Raw genomic sequence first — 20,461 nt, forward strand, 5'->3', positions numbered from 1 at the left:
GGTGAGATCTGTGTGGGGATACAGAGCCAAACCAAATGACCTATAATTATTTCAATTGTTTGGATACCTCAATAAATCGAATCCCCTATCTGTTAGAGCACAGTATTTTTTTTAAAACCTCAATTACTTCAGGTTTTACTATTTATCTCAATTCCTTTAAAAGCATAACACTTCTCTCAAAAATCCTTTCCTTGACAGAATTATTGAAAAAAAATTTAGGATGGCCTCCAGTAGAATAGTACCAGGCATTAGACATTTACTTGCTCTATTTGATGATACTTTGCAGAAGAGAATACAGAATTTTACTACATTTAAATACAGCAGTTATTGATCCTCATATATTTTTCAGTTGTGGGATTTTCTCTTTAAAACATGAGAAATATTACTTCAGTATTACTTCATTGTTTTAATATTCATAATCAAATGAAATATAAAGCTGATCTTATTTTCAACACCTACAAAATAATTTTAATTATTCTGCTAGAAATTTTCAGAAAAATTTCCCTCTTGAAATTTAAAACTTCACACAGAAAGTGGTATAACACTGATTCCTGCTTATTAATCTTTTTTATTGAACACACTAAGGCTTCATGATTTTTCAGGTAATTTTATTCAGATTCAAAAAGTGTATAATTTTTCTTTCATTGCATCTTTCACTATTAGTTTTGATCTGCTTTTTTTTTCAATTTCAGGAATGTTTATTATTTTCAAATTTGGTTTGGTGTTTTTTCCTGCATGCCCATTACAGACTCTCATATGTTTCCATCTCTCTTTATGTATTGTTTTTTCATTCTTCATCATGCTTTCCTGCAGCAATTTTTGTGGAAATGTGTGTGTTCTGCACAAGAGGTTCTGAGTAATTGTGCAATAGACCAGAAAACTAGGTGGTTCACACTGCTAACAAAGGCCTCTAATTAAGTCAGAAAGATTTGATTATGGCAGAGTTTCACAGAAAATTGCTCTGGCCAAAGATGGCCATCTTCTTCCAAATTTCTTGAGAGGAGACTTTATTGTAACGTCACTTGTGGGAGCCAGTACTGTGCAAAGACTATTCTATCAGGAGCCAAACATTATATAATAATTTAAAAAATTAGGGTCATAATTTTACATATAAAAGTATTGGTGGTAACAGTTTGTGTTTTTCCGTCATCTAAAGTTTGCTATTAACTAATTTACTTTCTATATAACAGTAAGAAAGATTTAGCTTTTTTTTGAACATTACATAACCAGTCTGTTTTATCTCAAGTGTGCTCAATTATTAGCTACCAAAATGTCCTCATCTATGTCCATCACCCATCTATACTTTAAAAGTATAACTCAAATGTTGAATTAAATTAAAATAATAGGTTCACCACAAAGAGAAGGAAACTGAAATAGCAGATAAAATAATTGGCAAACAAACAAGGTTATAGTATAATCATCAGCAACAAAATAAGAAAAAAAAATCAGTGATTCAATTCAAGATGACATTTTTAAAATTATGTTGATTAACATTTTCTAAAGCAATGATCAAATTTTCTTCTAAGTTAAATTCTTGCCACACACACACACACACACACACACACACTTATGTAAATACATATCTATTGATATTTGCATCTCAATGTATTTTCTTCTTTACCTAACAAAATCATGTCATTTTCCGTACTTAGTCTTTTTAGTGTACTCCATTATAAGATAAATTATAATTTTGTGTAGATCTCAAAATGTTTACTAATTATTTTTTATTGATCCATGTCACTGTTGCTTGTAAGTAAACAGAGTAGCTTCTAAAATCAGTCACAAAATCCATATTAATCGATTGAGCTACCACTAACTTCTATCTAAGTAGCATGGATATTACCAGTTGTGGCTCATTTTCAGGCCAGAGGATAGACCCCTTAATTATTTGCCATAAAGATTAAAGCAGGCAGCTTTCTGGGATGGTGTCCAAAGTCCTGGCCAGTTGTGAGTGGAGGAACAAAGATAAACATAACCTAATAGCAGCTGGATTTTGTATTAGATATAGGCCAGATGAAGACAAACTATCCAATCCTACCTCTTTTCTAGATATTCAAGTGTAAGACATCAATTGCACAAATGCTTCTCTTCCTATGGAAGAGAAAGAGAGATGTAGGAAGTAGCATATATTCTGTTTTTCTAACATATTTGCACCTGGAAAGAACCACTGAGTTGTTGGGTAGTTCTATGAGACAAATCATAGTCCAAGGGGAGTATCAAGTTGCAAAATGTATTTGCAGACTGCCGAATGCAAATATATGCAAATACTAGATATACAAATATATATATCCATATTCATACATATCCATATATCTATATATACATATACATATATCCATGATGAACATGCCACTATTTTGTTTGCTCTTGTTGATTATTTTATGGATATAATAAAACACCCAGTGTCGGAGGGTTGGGCATGCCAGCAAATAGCATTAAATTCCTACACTGCAGTGCTTTACTCCGGTTGTCTCCAATAAGTTAATTATGTTAATTATTTAATTGAATGTTGATGGCATGCCAACAGCTCTCTTGCCTGTTTCCTTCTTTGCTCTCTGAAAATGTTCTTGACATGGGAAACGTGACAGTCTTCCTTCCTTACAGGATCAACTATCCTACTTTTAACATTTAACATGGCCCTCTTCAGTGAACAAAATTCAACACTCCTTATACATCAGAGAGGTCCAAGTAGTCTGCTAAAAACTTTTGTGGCTTCCTACTTTGAACAAACTTAGGTAATGGTAATACAGATGTAAAGGAGGAAAGATAATCTTCATTAAGATGAGGAAGAATGAGTGTCACAGAAGGAAAGCATTAAAATCATGATTTTGGCCTTGAAATTCTGTATACCTTTGCTGTTTTGTTCCAAAAGTTATGACGCAATGTGTGATTTATGGTCTCTTACCTGGAATCCCCAAGTGATAGCCAGTAGTGAAGTTTGCTTTAAACCCTCCTCTCGCCGACACATCGTTAGTAATGAGAAGCACAGTCATTCTATTCGTGGTAGAGAACACATCCTTTACTGGACCAGGCCCTGTGTACACAGCTGTTCCGAAGGAAAACGAGACAATCAGTGAGATGATCCTTTGGATCTAGAAGGAAATGTACCCCACATCTCAGTTCCATCTGCCAGACATAGGGCTACATACTACATGGCTCACTCATAGAGCAGCCACAGGTAAATGAATGCACACATTCTTTTACATTTTGAACACTCTTCAACAAAGCCAACTTCTCTTTAAACATTTTTGATATTACTTGAGGGCAGCTCTATAATATATCTGACTTAGTACCACTGTTATTCAAAGCTCATGTTATCTCAGATAAATGACTACTTATAAAGACCTTTATAAAGCAATGGAGTTTATAGTCACCTTTAGTAAACTGTTAACCAAACATATTCAGTATTTTTTGTGTGTTGAATCATAAACCTACTCTGAGGGATGGATTGTTTAGAGATTGAGAATATTAACTGCATAGTGGCTTTTAAACATTTTCCCCTTAATCCCTCGGCTTTGGGGATTTCATAAACAATAAAACATTCTTTACTATATTTCAGCTAATTAAAAACTACATTTATTTTAAAAAGTTTTATATAAGGGAAGCCCTGAAAGTGATTCAGTTTCAAAATACCTTCTTGCCTACAAATTTTAAAACAATAACTCAGAGATCTTTCTGGAATTCTTATTTACTTTTCAATGATTTGTTTAACTATTAACAGGTGAAATGACACATTTTATTTTTTTAGATGATGAGCAGTCTGAAGTTTTTATTTGAAGAATAATTTGATCTAAAATGGGAAAACTATTTAAGATTTTTTATATGCATATAAAAGAACCAAATTTCAGATTCCTCAGTTCTTGCCAACCTTCTAATCGCAACAAAATTTTCTTTATTTGTTCTATGTGTGACTCCCAAAATCCTGGGCTCCCAAAAACCCAGGAAGCTCACGCTCTAGAACTTTGTGAGATTTTGCTGCAGAATTCTGCATAAGGGCTGACTGATGAAAATGTTGGGGAACCCTCCCCACCACACTGTCCCTTGATGCGCTCTAGAAAATTTTCTCTGGAGTCTTCATTGATTTAGTTGCAGCATTCATGTGATTGTATCCTGATTGCATATCTAACAGATCAGATTTTACTATAAATGATGAATACAAGTCCAAAGCACAGTTAGATACAACACTTTTTTTGGGTGTGGGGGGGCGATAAAATACTTCTTAGTTGTATCATTTCATTCATCAAAATTGATCATTTAAGCATCTTTATTTAATGTGTGACTTATCAAGAGACACCTTTTTCTTAAAAATGACCAGCCTGGCCAACATGGTGAAACCCCGTCTCTACTAAAAATACAAAAAATTAGCTGGGCATGGTGGTGGGCACCTGTAATTCAATCTACTCAGGAGGCTGAGCCAGGAGGATCACATAAACCCAGGAGACAGAGGTTTCAGTGAGCCGAGATCGCACCACTGTACTCCAGCCTGGGTGACAGGGCGAGACTCCATCTTAACAACAACAACAGCAACAACAAAATGGTGGTAGTTAAATAACATATTAGCTATCATGTTTGACTGATAACTTTTAAGTGTGTTAGCATGTATTCTATGATCTATAGAATACACAAAATTTCCTCTATCATAGTACACTCTGTAACAGCACAAAAATTTCCTCTACAGTAGTACACTCTTCCTAGGCTTATTTAAAAATAATCGATAAATAAAAAAGAAAAATAAACTTTGGTCAATTTTTGAAGCATTCTTAGGTACCTATACAGAAGCAGCTAGTACTAGAGACACAGCCAAAGTAATAATAAAATGTAAAGTGAAACTCATTAAAAACTTTTGTATAACAACACAATTTGAATAGTTTGAAGTAAAATAAAAACTGATTTGGCTGGGCGCGGTGGCTCAAGCCTGTAATCCCAGCACTTTGGGAGGCCGAGACGGGCGGATCACGAGGTCAGGAGATCGAGACCATCTGGCTAACACTGTGAAACCCCGTCTCTACTAAAAAATACAAAAAACTAGCCGGGCGAGGTGGCGGGCGCCTGTAGTCCCAGCTACTCGGGAGGCTGAGGCAGGAGAATGGCGTAAACCCGGGAGGCGGAGCTTGCAGTGAGCTGAGATCCGGCCACTGCACTCCAGCCCGGGCGACAGAGCGAGACTCCGTCTCAAAAAAAAAAATAAAAATAAAAATAAAAACTGATTTAATAGTTATCTTTGGACATTCGATGTACATATAAAGAGAACTACATAATGAATGTCCCTAGCTTCTAGTCTCCAATGTGTAGTGCTTGTGGTAGTCGATTAATACCAGCTGGTTGGAACTGATGATTCAAAAATATTGTCAAGAATAGTTGAACTCATGGAGATAGAGAGTAGAATGATGGTTACGAGTGGCTGGAAAGGGTACTGGGAAGGGTGGGGGAGTGAGGATGATTAATGGATACAAAAATATAGTTAGAATGAATAAGATCTAGTATTTCACAGCACAATAGGGTGACCACAGCCAATAATAAGTTACTGCACGTTTAAAAACAACTAAAAGAGCATAACTGGGTTGTAACACAAAGACAGGAGAAATGCTTGAGGTGATGGATACACTATTCACATGGATGTGATTATTATGCATTGTAGGCCTATATCAAACTACCTCATGTATACCGTAAATACATACACCTACTATGCACCCATGAAAATTAAAAATGAATTTAAAAAGTGAAAATAATTAATCCTGCTTTGTGAAGAATGTTCAAGAAAAATATTATGTTGTCACTATTTTAAATATGCCCTAAATTGTAAGCTCCACATAAACTTATGCCACCTTATTATTGTATTATCATTTTGCAAGTTGTAAAAGAGTGATTACATTTATTAAGAAATGCTCTTTCCATCAGAACAACATCTTGAGCTACACAATCTTTACAATATTCAGACTGCAGACTTACCTAAGAACAAGGAATCAGCTTCTCCACCATCTCTTATTTCAACTACATCATTAATATTTTCTAAGTCAAATTCTTGAAAATGAAGTTGTATATTCTCTCCTTTTTGTGCATTTAAAATCCAAACACCTTAAAAGTAAGAAGTAACATTTAATTTGGAACACACTTGGTGATTTCTCTTAAAAGCTTCACTGTCTTGAGAATTTCAAATAACTTAAAAAAAATTTTTTTTCTTCCATTTCATGAAAATCACTATTTTGAGGTGTTTCTTTTTTCCTTTCATTACTTTTTTTTGGTGAGAAAATATATTGGTTTATTCAGTAATATTTATAGTAATGTTTCAATTAAATTTGAAATTATTTAGTATAATTGATATTTTTATGAAATGGAATACTTTAATCAAAGCTTATAAATATATTTTACTTGTACAATATAACATTTATGAATATCAAAAGATACTAAAATTATAGTTTTATTTATTTAATTTTCCATGATCAAATTTAGAAGAAAATTAGGTAATTAAAATGCAATTTATAGGACAAGTAAGCTTTAATATTTATTTTAAAAAATATTTTAAATTTTGCATTTTTTTACATTTAGTTCATTAAAGAAACAAAAACAAAATGAAATAAGACAAACATCATCAATAAACACTTCTTGTTTTTACTGATTTCTGAAATGATTTAACCTTCAGATTTTTTTCTAGGCCATTCTTCTCTCATTCTCTGTTAGTTTTCTCATTCACTCTTAAGAAATATAACTGTATTTATATAGTAACAATTTCTAAGTCTTTATTTTCTGCACTTTTTTGAAATGCAGGCAAATTTATCTACTTATTTACTGTCTATGGCTGTACATTTTTCAAATCCAACATGTTCTAAAGAAAAAGCAGAATTATCTCTTTTGCAAACTCATTTATCTTATCCTTCTTATCTCAGTGGCACTACTAATCACCCACTCACAGTTCTCTATGCTTGAAACCTCAGCACCTTCCTTAACCTCCTTTCTCCTACCACATCCAATCAATCACCGAAGCCTGTTAATACTACCTCCTATATCCTTTGAATCCCATTTACTTCTCAATGTCCTTTGCCACAATGACAAGAGTTCAAATAACTACAGTTTCTCATCTCCCAGTTGGTGATGCTGATGGTTCTCGTCCCTTACCATCGATCTCTGATCTAAAATGCAAGCTCCTTTTTATTGCCATTTTCCTGTAAACTATTCAAAGAACTCCCCAGTGCTCTCAGAATGGAATTCAAACTTCATAACATGGTGCAAAATCCCTTCATACTTCTAATTTTACCCATTACCATTATTTAATTTTTCTTGGCGATTCAAGAAACAGTTGTCTCCTATTTTGGTATGTCAAGGACTCTCCACGTCTCTCCACAGAGTCCTGCCTTTACCCTTATTATAACAGTATTTTGGACATTTTGTGCCTGACAACATACTGAGTCACCATCTATACTGTTTTACATTTGTGTCTTCTTTACTTACTTCAGACTAAGGAAATAAAGTACTGAATACACATTTGTTGAATAAACAAATACATTTAAATTTAATACATTTCTCCAAATTGTTTCAAGGTTCCACTGCTTGCTGGATTTTTCAGATTATCACTTTGTTCAAATGATGTTTAAAAGATGTCTTCAGTGTGAAGCAGAGATAACTTTGTTTCCCCAAACAAGTCAAATTAGATTAGTTGCTATTTATTTTTGGGGGATGAGTTATCTGTCTACAATGCTGACCCTATATGCACCTATAAAAGTGATGCTGTCTTATCTCTTGATCATCTGAAGGAAGAAGTTTGGCTTTTTCTGATGACACATTTTCCCCACCACTGGGGCATTTCTTTCATTGACAGAATTCTCCATTTAGCTTAGTGGTCTTAACCATGCATGGCCATGGAAAGATGTTTGTTTCCCAACCCAAACTCCTGAAGTGGAGCCTTTGTAGGACGGGCTAGGGAATCTGCATCTCCAACCCAATCTTTATGTATCTCTATATGAGTTTCTCTATTTAGGAACATTGATCTAGAGGTAGTCTTTATGCAGTTTTAGCAAACTATTTTCTCTAGACAAAATTTTTAGTTATCTTTCTTATAATTTTATTTTTTATACTGGAAATAATTACATTACTGTAGCTATCTGCTTTATTGACTCCAGTGTATATTTGCAAAAAGTGTGAATGCTACAACAGGTTCTTTACTTTTTAATACTTCCCATTGTCTTTGTCCTTTGAAATTGCAAACTTGTTAAACACACTGTAGACATTATATGCACAGACAAGGAACGTGATTTAGAAAGTGGTGTCTGGAGTAACACTGGCTCTCTCACTGTTGTTATTCAACTTCTAAATTTGGAATTACAATAATGACACCTGCTTCAAGAAGTTCTTGTGGGAAATGAACGAAATAATGTATATTGGGCATTAACACAGTGCCTGGCATGAAACAAATGCTGTATATATTTAGGAATTATTGTTATTTTTGTTGTTATATCAAGCAATCTTACAGGTAGACATGACAGGTGTACCCATGTTTGACAAATTGATAATCTACTTTGCTGTGCCAAGGGGAGATCTAAATTTCATATGGAGATTTGTTTTTGATGACCTGGAAAAGAAATGACTCACAGAAAGCCAGATTAGGGTAGCTGTTTGGAAAGTTCATAGAACTGAATGTTGTATTTGGCTCCCACAGTTCAAAAGGTCCTCCACAGTCCGCTGAAAAGGAAAGCAATGGGAAATCATTAGTAACACAATGTTTATTTCAGAGAGCTAATACCATATGCCAGCGAATTTTCAATTACATTTCTTAGAATACAAATTTTGACAAGCAAATTTTAGTCATGTAAGGGTAAATGTTGCAGTTTAAGTAAAGGAAAAATACTTAATAGATTAAATAGATAAGAACTCTAATGATCAGTGATGTTGAGCTTTTTTCATGTGACTGTTGGCTACACGTATGTTATCTTTTGAAAAGTGTTTGTTCATGTCCTTTGCCCACTTTTTTGTGGAGTTGTTTATTCTTTTTCTAGTAAATTTCTTTTTCTTGTAAATTTTCATATCAAGTTCTTTATAGAAGCTGGATATTGGACCTTTGTCAGATGCATAATTTGCAAAAGGTACCATCTGACACCAGTCAGAGTGGCTATCACTAAAAAGTCAAAAAATAACAAATATTGGAGAGTTTGTGGAGAAAAAGAAACACTTATAGACTGTTGGTGGGAATGTAAATTAGTTAAACTATGTGGAAGACAGTGTGGTAATTTTTCAAAGACCTAAAGACAGAAATACCATTTGACCCAGCAATTCCGCTACCAGGTAGGTATATACTCAAAGGAATATAAATCCTTCTATTATAAAGACACATGCACACGTTTGCTCATTGCAGTGCTATTCAAAATAGGAAAGACTTTGAATCAACCTAAATGGCCATCAATGATAGACTGGATAAAGAAAAGGTGGTACATATACACCACGGAGTACTATGTAGTAATAAAAAATAATGAGATCACGACATTTGCAGGGACACGGACGGAGCTGGAGACCATTATCCTTAGCACACTAACACAAGAACAGAAAATCAAATTCTGCATGTTCTCACCTAGAAGTGAAAGCTAAATGATGAGAACACATGGACACATAGAGGGGAACAACACACACTGGGGCCTTTTGGAGGGTGGAGAGTGGTAGGAGGGAGGGGAATCAGGAAGAATAAGTAGCGAAAACTAGGCTTAATACCTGGGTGATGAAATAATCTGTACAACCAACCTCCATGACACGAGTTTACCTGTGTAACAAACCTGCACTTGTTCCCCTGAACTTAAAAGTTAAAAAGAAAATTGAAAAAAAAAAAAAGATAAGAACTATTCAAAATTTCTTTAGTATTCTTAAGGCCCTTGTGAATCTTCAAGAAAGCATGATAGTGTGCAGCACTTCCCTAAAATTATTTGTACAAAGGAACTTTTTTTGACAAATATCTTTTATAAATAGATTTCATAAACTAAGGTATCAAATCCCTAATGTAGAAAATGTTTACTTACAATAAAACAAATTCAATATTTACCACTCTCTAACGAGAAAGGCTAGTAAATCGTTTAATTCTGCAATTCTTGATTTTCCTTTTTTTCCCTTTTATTTATTTATTTATTGGTAGTCTTAAGGGGAGGCTTCACTATTCTGCACATCGATAGTAAGGAAAGGGAGACCAAGTGAAACTTCATTTGCTTAATGAATGCTCTGATCTGGTAGCCAACATTGGGCAGAAGCCAAGTGGAGATAAGTAACTTATTAAGGCAAATGTATTAAAACAATAGAGCACAGATCTTCCAGCTCAGAGTCTGACCCTTTAAGTAGGTAGATTAACTTTATAAAATTCTTAACATACTTTGGTGTTTCATTTATTAGAAACAAATTCTAAAGTAATGTAAAAAATCAACAACTATTTTAAACATTCTAATTGTATCTACATCTTGTTACCATTATTATGTTTTAAAATAAGACCAAAAGAAGAAAAGTAACCTAATTTGAAGAATGCAGAAAACTGGAATAAATATATTATTTTCTATTATTAAAGGCATATAATACTGGGATTATTTACCCCCAATAAACTAGAAATCAGATTATGGGAGGAATAATTAAGTGTCTCTACATCTATGACAGGGTCTATAGCCATACCCTCTTCTTTAATTTCTCTTTCATATATCATCTGCCTTATTCCTGTAAATCACTTTAAATTCATGTACGTCTTCAAAATTTACATGTAATGCACTGCTTAGATTTGAGTTTCATGATGCATATGATGGGAGAGAGAAGGCAATTACTCTGACTCAGTGTTGGGATCCTTGCCAACCTGTCCTGTTCAGTAAAGAGATAGGGCATGATCCTGTTCTACATGACTCCCAGGGCCAGGTTTGTCTAGACCCAGATGAACTTATCAAAATAACAAAATGTTTTACCAAAGCTTGCAAAGTGTTTCCATGCGTGTTATCTCATATGGGGAGAGAATGCAGTCCATAAGAGGAGGATTTGTTGGAGTTACTGGATAAAAATTGTTGCTCGGAGGGCGGAGCAAGATGGCCAAATAGGAACAGCTCCAGTCTTCAACTCCCGGCCCGAGCGACACAGAAGACCTGTGATTTCTGCATTTTCAACTGAGGTACTGGGGTCATCTCACTGGGGAGTGCCGGACAATCGGAGCTGGTCAGCTGCTGCAGCCCGACCAGCGAGAGCTGAAGCAGGGCGAGGCATTGCCTCACCTGGGAAGCGCAAGGGGGAAGGGAATCCCTTTTCCTAGCCAGGCGAACTGAGACACACAACACCTGGAAAATCGGGTAATTCCCACCCCAATACTGCGCTTTAAGCAAACGGGCACACCAGAAGATTATACCCACACCTGGCCGGGAGGGTCCCATGGCCTCGGAGCCTCCCTCATTGCTAGCACAGCAGTCTGCGATCTAATCGCAAGGCAGCAGTGAGGCTGGGGGAGGGGCGCCCGCCATTGCTGAGGCTTAAGTAGGTAAACAAAGCCGCTGGGAAGCTCGAACTGGGTGGAGCTCACAGCAGCTCAAGGAAACCTGCCTGTCTCTGTAGACTACACCTCTGGGGACAGGGCACAGCTAAAAAACAACAGGAGAAGCAGCAGAGGCCTGTGCAGACATGAACGACTCTGTCTGACAGCTTTGAAGAGAGCAGTGGATCTCCCAACACGGAGGTTGAGATCTGAGAACGGACAGACTGCCTGCTCAAGTGGGTCCCTGACCCCTGAGTAGCCTAACTGGGAGACATCCCCCACTAGGGGCAGACCGACACCCCACACCTCACACGGTGGAGTACACCCCTGAGAGGAAGCTTCCAAAGTAAGAATCAGACAGGTACACTCGCTGTTCAGCAATATTCTCTCTTCTGCAACCTCTGCTGCTGATACCCAGGCAAACAGGGTGTGGAGTGGACCTCAAGCAATCTCCAACAGACCTACAGCTGAGGGTCCTGACTGTTAGAAGGAAAACTGTCAAACAGGAAGGACATCTATACCAATACCCCATCAGTACGTCACCACCATCAAAGACCAGAGGCAGATAAAACCACAAAGATGGGGAAAAAGCAGGGCAGAAAAGCTGGAAATTCAAAAAATAAGAGTGCATCTCCCCCTGCAAAGGAGCGTAGCTGATCTCCAGCAACGGATCAAAGCTGGTCAGAGAATGACTTTGACGAGATGAGAGAAGAAGGCTTCAGTCCATCAAACTTCTCAGAGCTAAAGGAGGAATTATGTACCCAGTGCAAAGAAACTAAAAATCTTGAAAAAAGAGTGGAAGAATTGACAGCTAGAATAATTAATGCAGAGAAGGTCATAAATGAAATAACTAAGATCAGAGCAGAACTGAAGGAGATAGAGACACAAAAAACCCTCCAAAAAATCAATGAATCCAGGAGTTGGTTTTTTGAAAAAAAAAAAAAACCCGGCCGGGCGTGGTGGCTCAAGCCTGTAATCCCAGCACTTTGGGAGGCCGAGACGGGCGGATCACGAGGTCAGTAGATCGAGACCATCCTGGCTAACACGGCGAAACCCCGTCTCTACTAAAAAATACAAAAAAAAAAACTAGCCGGGCGAGGTGGCGGGCGCCTGTAGTCCCAGCTACTTGGGAGGCTGAGGCAGGAGAATGGCGTGAACCCGGGAGGCGGAGCTTGCAGTGAGCTGAGATCCGGCCACTGCACTCCAGCCTGGGCGACAGAGCGAGACTCCATCTCAAAAAAAAAAAAAAAAAGAAAAAAAACCCATAATTAACTGAAGGCAGAAATAAAGATGTTCTTTGAAACCAATGAGGACAAAGATACAACATACCAGAATCTCTGGGACACATTTAAAGCAGTGTGTAGAGGGAAATTTATAGCACTAAATGCCCACAAGAGAAAGCTGGAAAGATCTAAAATTGACACTCTAACATCACAATTAAAAGAACTGGAGAAGCAAGAGCAAACACATTCAAAAGCTAGCAGAAGGCAAGAAATAACTAAGATCAGAGCAGAACTGAAGGAGATAGAGACACAAAAACTCTCCAAAAAATCAATGAATCCAGGAGTTGGTTTTTTGAAAAAATCAACAAAATTGACAGACCGCTAGCAAGACTAATAAAGAAGAAAAGGGAGAAGAATCAAATAGACGCAACAAAAAATAATAAAGGGGATATCACCACGGACCCCACAGAAATACAAACTACCATCAGAGAATACTATAAACACCTCTACACAAATCAACTAGAAAATCTAGAAGAAATGGATAATTTCCTGGACACTTACACTCTTCCAAGACTAAACCAGGAAGAAGTTGAATCCCTGAATAGACCAATAGCAGGCTCTGAAATTGAGGCAATAATTAATAACCTACCAACCAAAAAAAGTCCAGGACCAGATGGATTCACAGCTGAATTCTACCAGAGGTACAAGGAGGAGCTGGTACCATTCCTTCTGAAACTATTCCAATCAATAGAAAAAGAGGGAATCCTCCCTAACTCATTTTATGAGGCCAACATCATCCTGATACCAAAGCCTGGCAGAGACACAACAAAAAAAGAGAATTTTAGACCAATATCCCTGATGAACATCGATGCAAAAATCCTCAATAAAATACTGGCAAACCGGATTCAGCAGCACATCAAAAAGCTTATCCACCATGATCAAGTGGGCTTCATCCCTGGGATGCAAGGCTGGTTCAACATTCGCAAATCAATAAACGTAATCCAGCATATAAACAGAACCAAAGACAAGAACCACATGATTATCTCAATAGATGCAGAAAAGGCTTTTGACAAAATTCAACAGCCCTTCATGCTAAAAACGCTCAATAAATTCGGTATTGATGGAACGTACCTCAAAATAATAAGAGCTATCTATGACAAACCCACAGCCAATATCATACTGAATGGGCAAAAACTGGAAAAATTCCCTTTGAAAACTGGCACAAGACAGGGATGCCCTCTCTCACCACTCCTATTCAACATAGTGTTGGAAGTTCTGGCTAGGGCAATCAGACAAGAGAAAGAAATCAAGGGTAACCACTTAGGAAAAGAAGAAGTCAAATTGTCCCTGTTTGCAGATGACATGATTGTATATTTAGAAAACCCCATTGTCACAGCCCAAAATCTCCTTAAGCTGATAAGCAACTTCAGCAAAGTCTCAGGATACAAAATCAATGTGCAAAAATCACAAGCATTCTTATACACCAGTAACAGACAAACAGAGAGCCAAATCATGAATGAACTTCCATTCACAATTGCTTCAAAGAGAATAAAATACCTAGGAATCCAACTTACAAGGGATGTCAAGGACCTCTTCAAGGAGAACTACAAACCACTGCTCAGTGAAATCAAAGAGGACACTAACAAATGGAAGAACACACCATGCTCATGGATAGGAAGAATCAATATCGTGAAAATAGCCATACTGCCCAAGGTTATTTATAGATTCAATGCCATCCCCATTAAGCTACCAACGAGTTTCTTCACAGAACTGGAAAAAACTGCTTTAAAGTTCATATGGAACCAAAAAAGAGCCCGCATTGCCAAGACAATCCTAAGTCAAAAGAACAAAGCTGGAGGCATCACGCTACCTGACTTCAAACTACACTAAAAGGCTACAGTAACCAAAACAGCATGGTACTGTTACCAAAACAGAGATATAGACCAGACCAATGGAACAGAACAGAGTCCTCAGAAATAACACCACACATCTACAGCCATCTGATCTTTGACAAACCTGAGAGAAACAATTAATGGGGAAAGGACTCCCTATTTAATAAATGGTGCTGGGAAAATTGGCTAGCCATAAGTAGAAAGCTGAAACTGGATCCTTTCCTTACTCCTTATACGAAAATTAATTCAAGATGGATCAGAGACTTAAATGTTAGACCTAATACCATAAAAACCCTAGAAGAAAACCTAGGTAGTACCATTCAGGACATAGGCATGGGCAAGGACTTCATGTCTAAAACACCAAAAGCAACGGCAACAAAAGCCAAAATTGACAAATGGGATATGATTAAACTAAAGAGCTTCTGCACAGCAAAAGAAACTACCATCAGAGTGAACAGGCAACCTACAGAATAGGAGAAAATTTTTGCAATCTACTCATCTGACAAAGGGCTAATATCCAGAATCTACAAAGAACTCAAACAAATTTACAGGAAAAAAACAAACAACCCCCTCAAAAAGTGGGCAAAGGATATGAACAGACATTTCTCAAAAGAAGACATTCATACAGCCAACAGACACATGAAAAAATGCTCATCATCACTGGCCATCAGAGAAATGCAAATCAAAACCACAATGAGATACCATCTCACACCAGTTAGAATGGCAATCATTAAAAAATCAGGAAACAACAGGTGCTGGAGAGGATGTGGAGAAATAGGAACACTTTTACACTGTTGGTGGGATTGTAAACTAGTTCAACCATTATGGAAAACAGTATGGCGATTCCTCAAGGATCTAGAACTAGATGTACCATATGACCCAGCCATCCCACTACTGGGTATATACCTAAAGGATTATAAATCATGCTGCTATAAAGACACATGCACACGTATGTTCATTGCGGCACTATTCACAGTAGCAAAGACTTGGAATCAACCCAAATGTCCATCTGTGACAGACTGGATTAAGAAAATGTGGCACATATACACCATGTAATATTATGCAGCCATAAAAAAGGATGAGTTTGCATCCTTTGTAGGGACATGGATGCAGCTGGAAACCATCATTCTTAGCAAACTATCACAAGAAGAGAAAACCAAACACCGCATGTTCTCACTCATAGGTGGGAACTGAACAATGAGATCACTTGGACTCGGGAAGGGGAACATCACACATCAGGGCCTATCATGGGGAGGGGGGAGGGGGGAGGGATTGCACTGGGAGTTATACCTGATATAAATGACGAATTGATGGGTGCTGACGAGTTGATGGGTGCAGCACACCAACATGGCACAAGTATACATATGTAACAAACCTGCACGTTATGCACATGTACCCTAGAACTTAAAGTATAATAAAAAAATAAACAAATAAATAAATAAATTGTTGCTCTGAGTTAGTTGTCTTGGAGACAACTAGATATCTATTAAGGATTTTTTTGATTGTTGTAAAATTCGAGATAATTTAAGAAATGTTCCTTTGCATTACCTGCCATACTTAGTACTGGTTTTCAAGGCAACCTTGTGGATTAGGTAATTACTATTATTATTTCAGCTTTAAATGGAAAATCTGAGAATTACAGATATTCACTTGCTTGTTAATGCCATATGCAGCCACCTAGTGTCCAAGTCAAGACTGCATTGTGGTTAATTTCAAGCTCATCCCACGGTACTTTACTGTCTCCTATTGGGTTGATTAAACTTTGAATAATTTCCACCATCTGGTTCACACTGCCACAGGCAGGGTTTCAGTTGAGTCTCTATAACTGGCACTTCATATGCACATAACAAAAAAAGGGTAGTGGATGAAATCACTGACAAGAAAGGTCAAGGATGGGTAAACCTAGAAGGAAGAAGAGAGTGCACACGGGGTGCTGAGAAAGGCAGGTGAACCAATGGAAGAACAGCAATGGAGAATAAGGGCAAGTTCTCAACAGGAAATCATGACTAATTTACAAAGATTTCGGACGAAGGGTCTATCACAATCCTATAACCTCTACATACACATAGCACATTTAATTTCAATAATTCTACATTGCTATGAAACACTTCTTTTAATCCTTAATGAGACCAGTGAAGGAGGGAATGTGTAGCTAACTGCAGGGACAAATATTCCACTCAGATATAAGAGTGGGAAAAAGTAACTGCCTATTTCGCAAATTTAGCAGTGGCCAATAGTGGGTTTTTAAAAAAAATGTTTTTGTATTTTTTATCATTATTCTTATTTTATCCTCAAGTAACAGGAAAAAATGTAAAACCTTATATTCCTGATATAGTAAACAGCTGAGATTTGGAAAATGCATTGGATTTTGACATAATTGTACACTTAGTGTGCTATACTTAAAGATGAGTAGGTAGGATGTTAATGAGTACATAACAAGAACTCAAACGTTGTCAAGTGTAATAGTTAAACCTGTCAAGGCAAGCAGTTTACTTAGGATTTCTCCACTAAACACAAGTCTTGGAAAATGCATCCCTTTAAAATACTTAAGTACTTTTTGAAATGCATTTAAATTATAATTTATTATCAAATAACTGACCAATAAGACATCTCTGATCCTTGGCCTGATAAAATAGATCAGTTACTCTCTGCATATAAATGACTGTAAAGAATTGGTAAAAGCACTTTAAGTCATTCTAAATATGATGACACAATTTACTTTAATGGTGGTGTTGATCTAGCAGAGATGTGGTGTGTGCTTCTAATAGAGAAACTAAAGATTAATGAAATGTAATTCCAGATATCACAGTCATGCTGTGCCATTAGGTAAAACATCCTCAGCCAGGGAAAGAGAGTAAAATAGCCTGTCTGGTATAGGGAATTATATTCATTTACAGTGTTAAATTTCTTCTTCTTCTTTTTTTTTTTTTTTCTGGGAGCTGTTCTCTCAAACACTTGTGTTCTGATTAATTTCTTACTATGTCACTAGGGATTTTCACTGCATAAACTATGTAATGAAAGTATTTGGCAAAGTGATTGCCAAGGATAGATATTTTCCTTGATGCATGTCATTTGTACTCCATGCTTAAGCTTCTGATGTCCATGAAATGTGTGTTAACGCAGGGGTGTTTACTGAGAGGTGGAAAGGAGAAGAGCCTAGCTTTCATCTACAATGAGAGGGCTTTAATTAAAAATATTTATGGCAAAACAAGAAATGAGAATATGGGAAAAACAGATTTTTGATTGATACTTTATGTGATAGAATTAATAGATGTAGCTTGAAAAATAATACAGCCTATTGATTGATGTTTGAATATATAAAAAGTGGCTAATTTTCAAAATTGGCTATTGTTTTTCATCATTATTGTAATAGATACACAAATCTTTTGGTGTTACAAATAGCATTTTAAAAGTTTAGGTTGTAATTTAAAGTAAAATATTCCATAAAATTTTGTGTTCATTTTATCAAAATTTATGTTTTCATTAACAAGTTATAGTGATCATTCCTGATATAAATATTTTTATTAAATGTGCAACAATAAAGTTCAGATTTTTATTCTCTGTGCTCTAAATTTGGTTATTAATAAAAATCCAGACAATGAGAGCTCAAAAACATAGGCTATTAGTTTGTTTTGTTTTGTCTTGCTTTGAGATTGAGTCTTACTCTGTTGCCCAGACTGGAGTGCTGTGGCTGTTCATAAGCATGATCGTAGTGCACTCCAGCCTTGAACTCCTGACTTCAAAGCATCATCCTGTCTCAGGCTTCTGAGTAGCTCGGACAACAGGTATGTGCCACTGTGCCTGGCTCAGGCTATTAGTTTTAGAGGTAAAGTAGTTAAAACAAAATAAAACACCCCAAAACACACTGATATAAGTGTATATGTTTGCAGTTAATATGGAGTTTGCTACAGATTTGACTATAAGTCATACTAACGATATAGAAAGCAAGCAGTTCTGCTGAATATGGCCATCAATTTCACTGCTGAATATGGCCATCAATTTCAAGAGAGGCAGAGAGGTAGACAGGTACTGATTGATTCATATCTACATGAAGAACTAAAGTTACATTATTTAGCTCTAAGTATTAGGTCACATCTACAAAACTTTCCAAATTAACTTATCCCCGCCCCACCCACAACCTTCGCCATGTTGGTGAGGCTGGTCTTGAATTCCTGGCCTCAAGTGACCTGCCCCCCTGAGCCTCCCAAAGTGCTGGGATTACAGGTGTGAGGTACCGCACCCGACCATGCCCAATTACCTTTAATTCACATTTGGAAGCAGAAAATGGCTTTAAAAATGGTGAAATAAAGAAAAACTGTGGAAATAAAGAGTGAATATTGTAATATCTAATACTATAGCTAGGTGTTTTGTTTTTGTTTTTGTTTTTAATTAGTTTTAACAGCCCCAGAAATAAGCCAGGGGCCTGAAATACGGATTTTGTTTTGTATACACCTATTTCTATTTAGTAGGTATCTTGTCATGAATCATCAAAATTGTTTTAAATTGGCATGATAGTCGTGTAATGGAATGTTTACTCTCTTAAAGTGTGCTCAGTGCAATCCCCACATTTAAATTCATTTGTACGAACATCACAGAGCAACAATTGTAGAACTGATGCAGCAGAAAGTTATTAAAGTCATGAAATGGAAGAAACTCTGTGGTTATGAAAGCCGAACTTACATTTCCTCAAACTAGACACAATATGGGTTCCTAGGAAAGAGGGAGGAAACTGAGCTTTATTACTCAGTCATTGATCTGGGATTGTTTTCTTCCCTAAATGCTCTAAACGAAGCCAAAGAAAGGCTATTAGCCAGTCAGCCATGGTTTCCTTTTATTACTGCTGAAACAAGTCAGTGATCTGGAACCAAAAAGGCTCTGCTCAAATAAGAATTTCACTGAACCATTTGCAAATGGCATTAGAATGAAATTGTTCAGAATACATTTGATGGTAATTAACATTTTCTGCTGTGAAAAATATTGTCTTGAAGTGAACCATTTGGAAACTGGAACAAATAGACCCTGGGCAGATTCTAAAGTTTGTATTTTCAAATCAGATGGGTTATTCTCTCATTATAATTTCCTTATTGTTAAAATAGACGGGGACACCAAGCTTGACATCAAGGCATTCTCTTTTTCTCTTTCTGATTGGAATATAAATATGAAGACTATAATGGTCATATAGATAAATTTTTAACTTAAGAAACCATATTTAAAACTTTTTTTCTATGTATGATATGATGTAAAAAATTACCTCAAGTTTTCTATTTTAGGTAGTGATGAGATGTTGCTACATTTTAAATATCAGGTCTAAGAATCTATGTTACTTCCTCCCAGAAAATTTTTCTTCTTTATTATTTACGAATAAATAGAGGAACAAACTAGCAGAATTATCAAGAAAATCTATCACGTTAAGTGACTGAAATATCAAACTAGCAAAATGTTGCTAGTATTTGGTATCTGTAAGGATAATTAATATTTATCAAGCCATCTATGATTTTAATGATGCTGAATGTTGTTCTTGCACAAAACTGTTCCATATAATAAATAGATAGGGTGTGGGTCACCTACACAAAATGAAGTGAGACAATTATTTTCAAACAATGCCACAAATGCAAAATTACTGCATTTATGTGAGTATTTTTTTCTACATCCATCCCTACCATCACTTCCAAACTTTAGTTTTGGTGCCAACATTTTGTTTAACAAAAGTTTCATTTCATGTCACCAAAATTAGAGCATATTCAAAATAGAGATAGAGACAGAGAGAGAGAGAGAGAGAGAGGAGAGAGAGAGAGAGAGAGGAGAGAGAGAGAGAGAGAAAGAGAGAGGCTTAGTCCATCTCTAATAGTATTTACTGATGACCAGTTATTGTGATGTTAGGA

General features: G+C 36.4%; 1 protein-coding gene across 1 annotated transcript in view; it reads right to left on the reverse strand.

The window, feature by feature from the left end:
• Positions 1 to 20,461, reverse strand: part of TMPRSS15 (transmembrane serine protease 15) — a 146,485-nt gene that overhangs the window by 60,369 nt on the left and 65,655 nt on the right. Inside the window, exons 14-16 of the mRNA XM_033232200.1 lie at positions 8,584 to 8,673; positions 5,950 to 6,075; positions 2,906 to 3,046 (exon numbers count right to left, since the gene is read on the reverse strand). Coding sequence (XP_033088091.1) covers positions 2,906 to 3,046; positions 5,950 to 6,075; positions 8,584 to 8,673 — 357 coding nt within the window. The remainder of the gene's footprint in view (positions 1 to 2,905; positions 3,047 to 5,949; positions 6,076 to 8,583; positions 8,674 to 20,461) is intronic.

Source organism: Trachypithecus francoisi, unplaced genomic scaffold (genome assembly GCF_009764315.1).
Source record: "Trachypithecus francoisi isolate TF-2019V2 unplaced genomic scaffold, Tfra_2.0 Lachesis_group14, whole genome shotgun sequence".
NCBI classification, from domain to species: Eukaryota; Metazoa; Chordata; class Mammalia; order Primates; family Cercopithecidae; genus Trachypithecus; species Trachypithecus francoisi.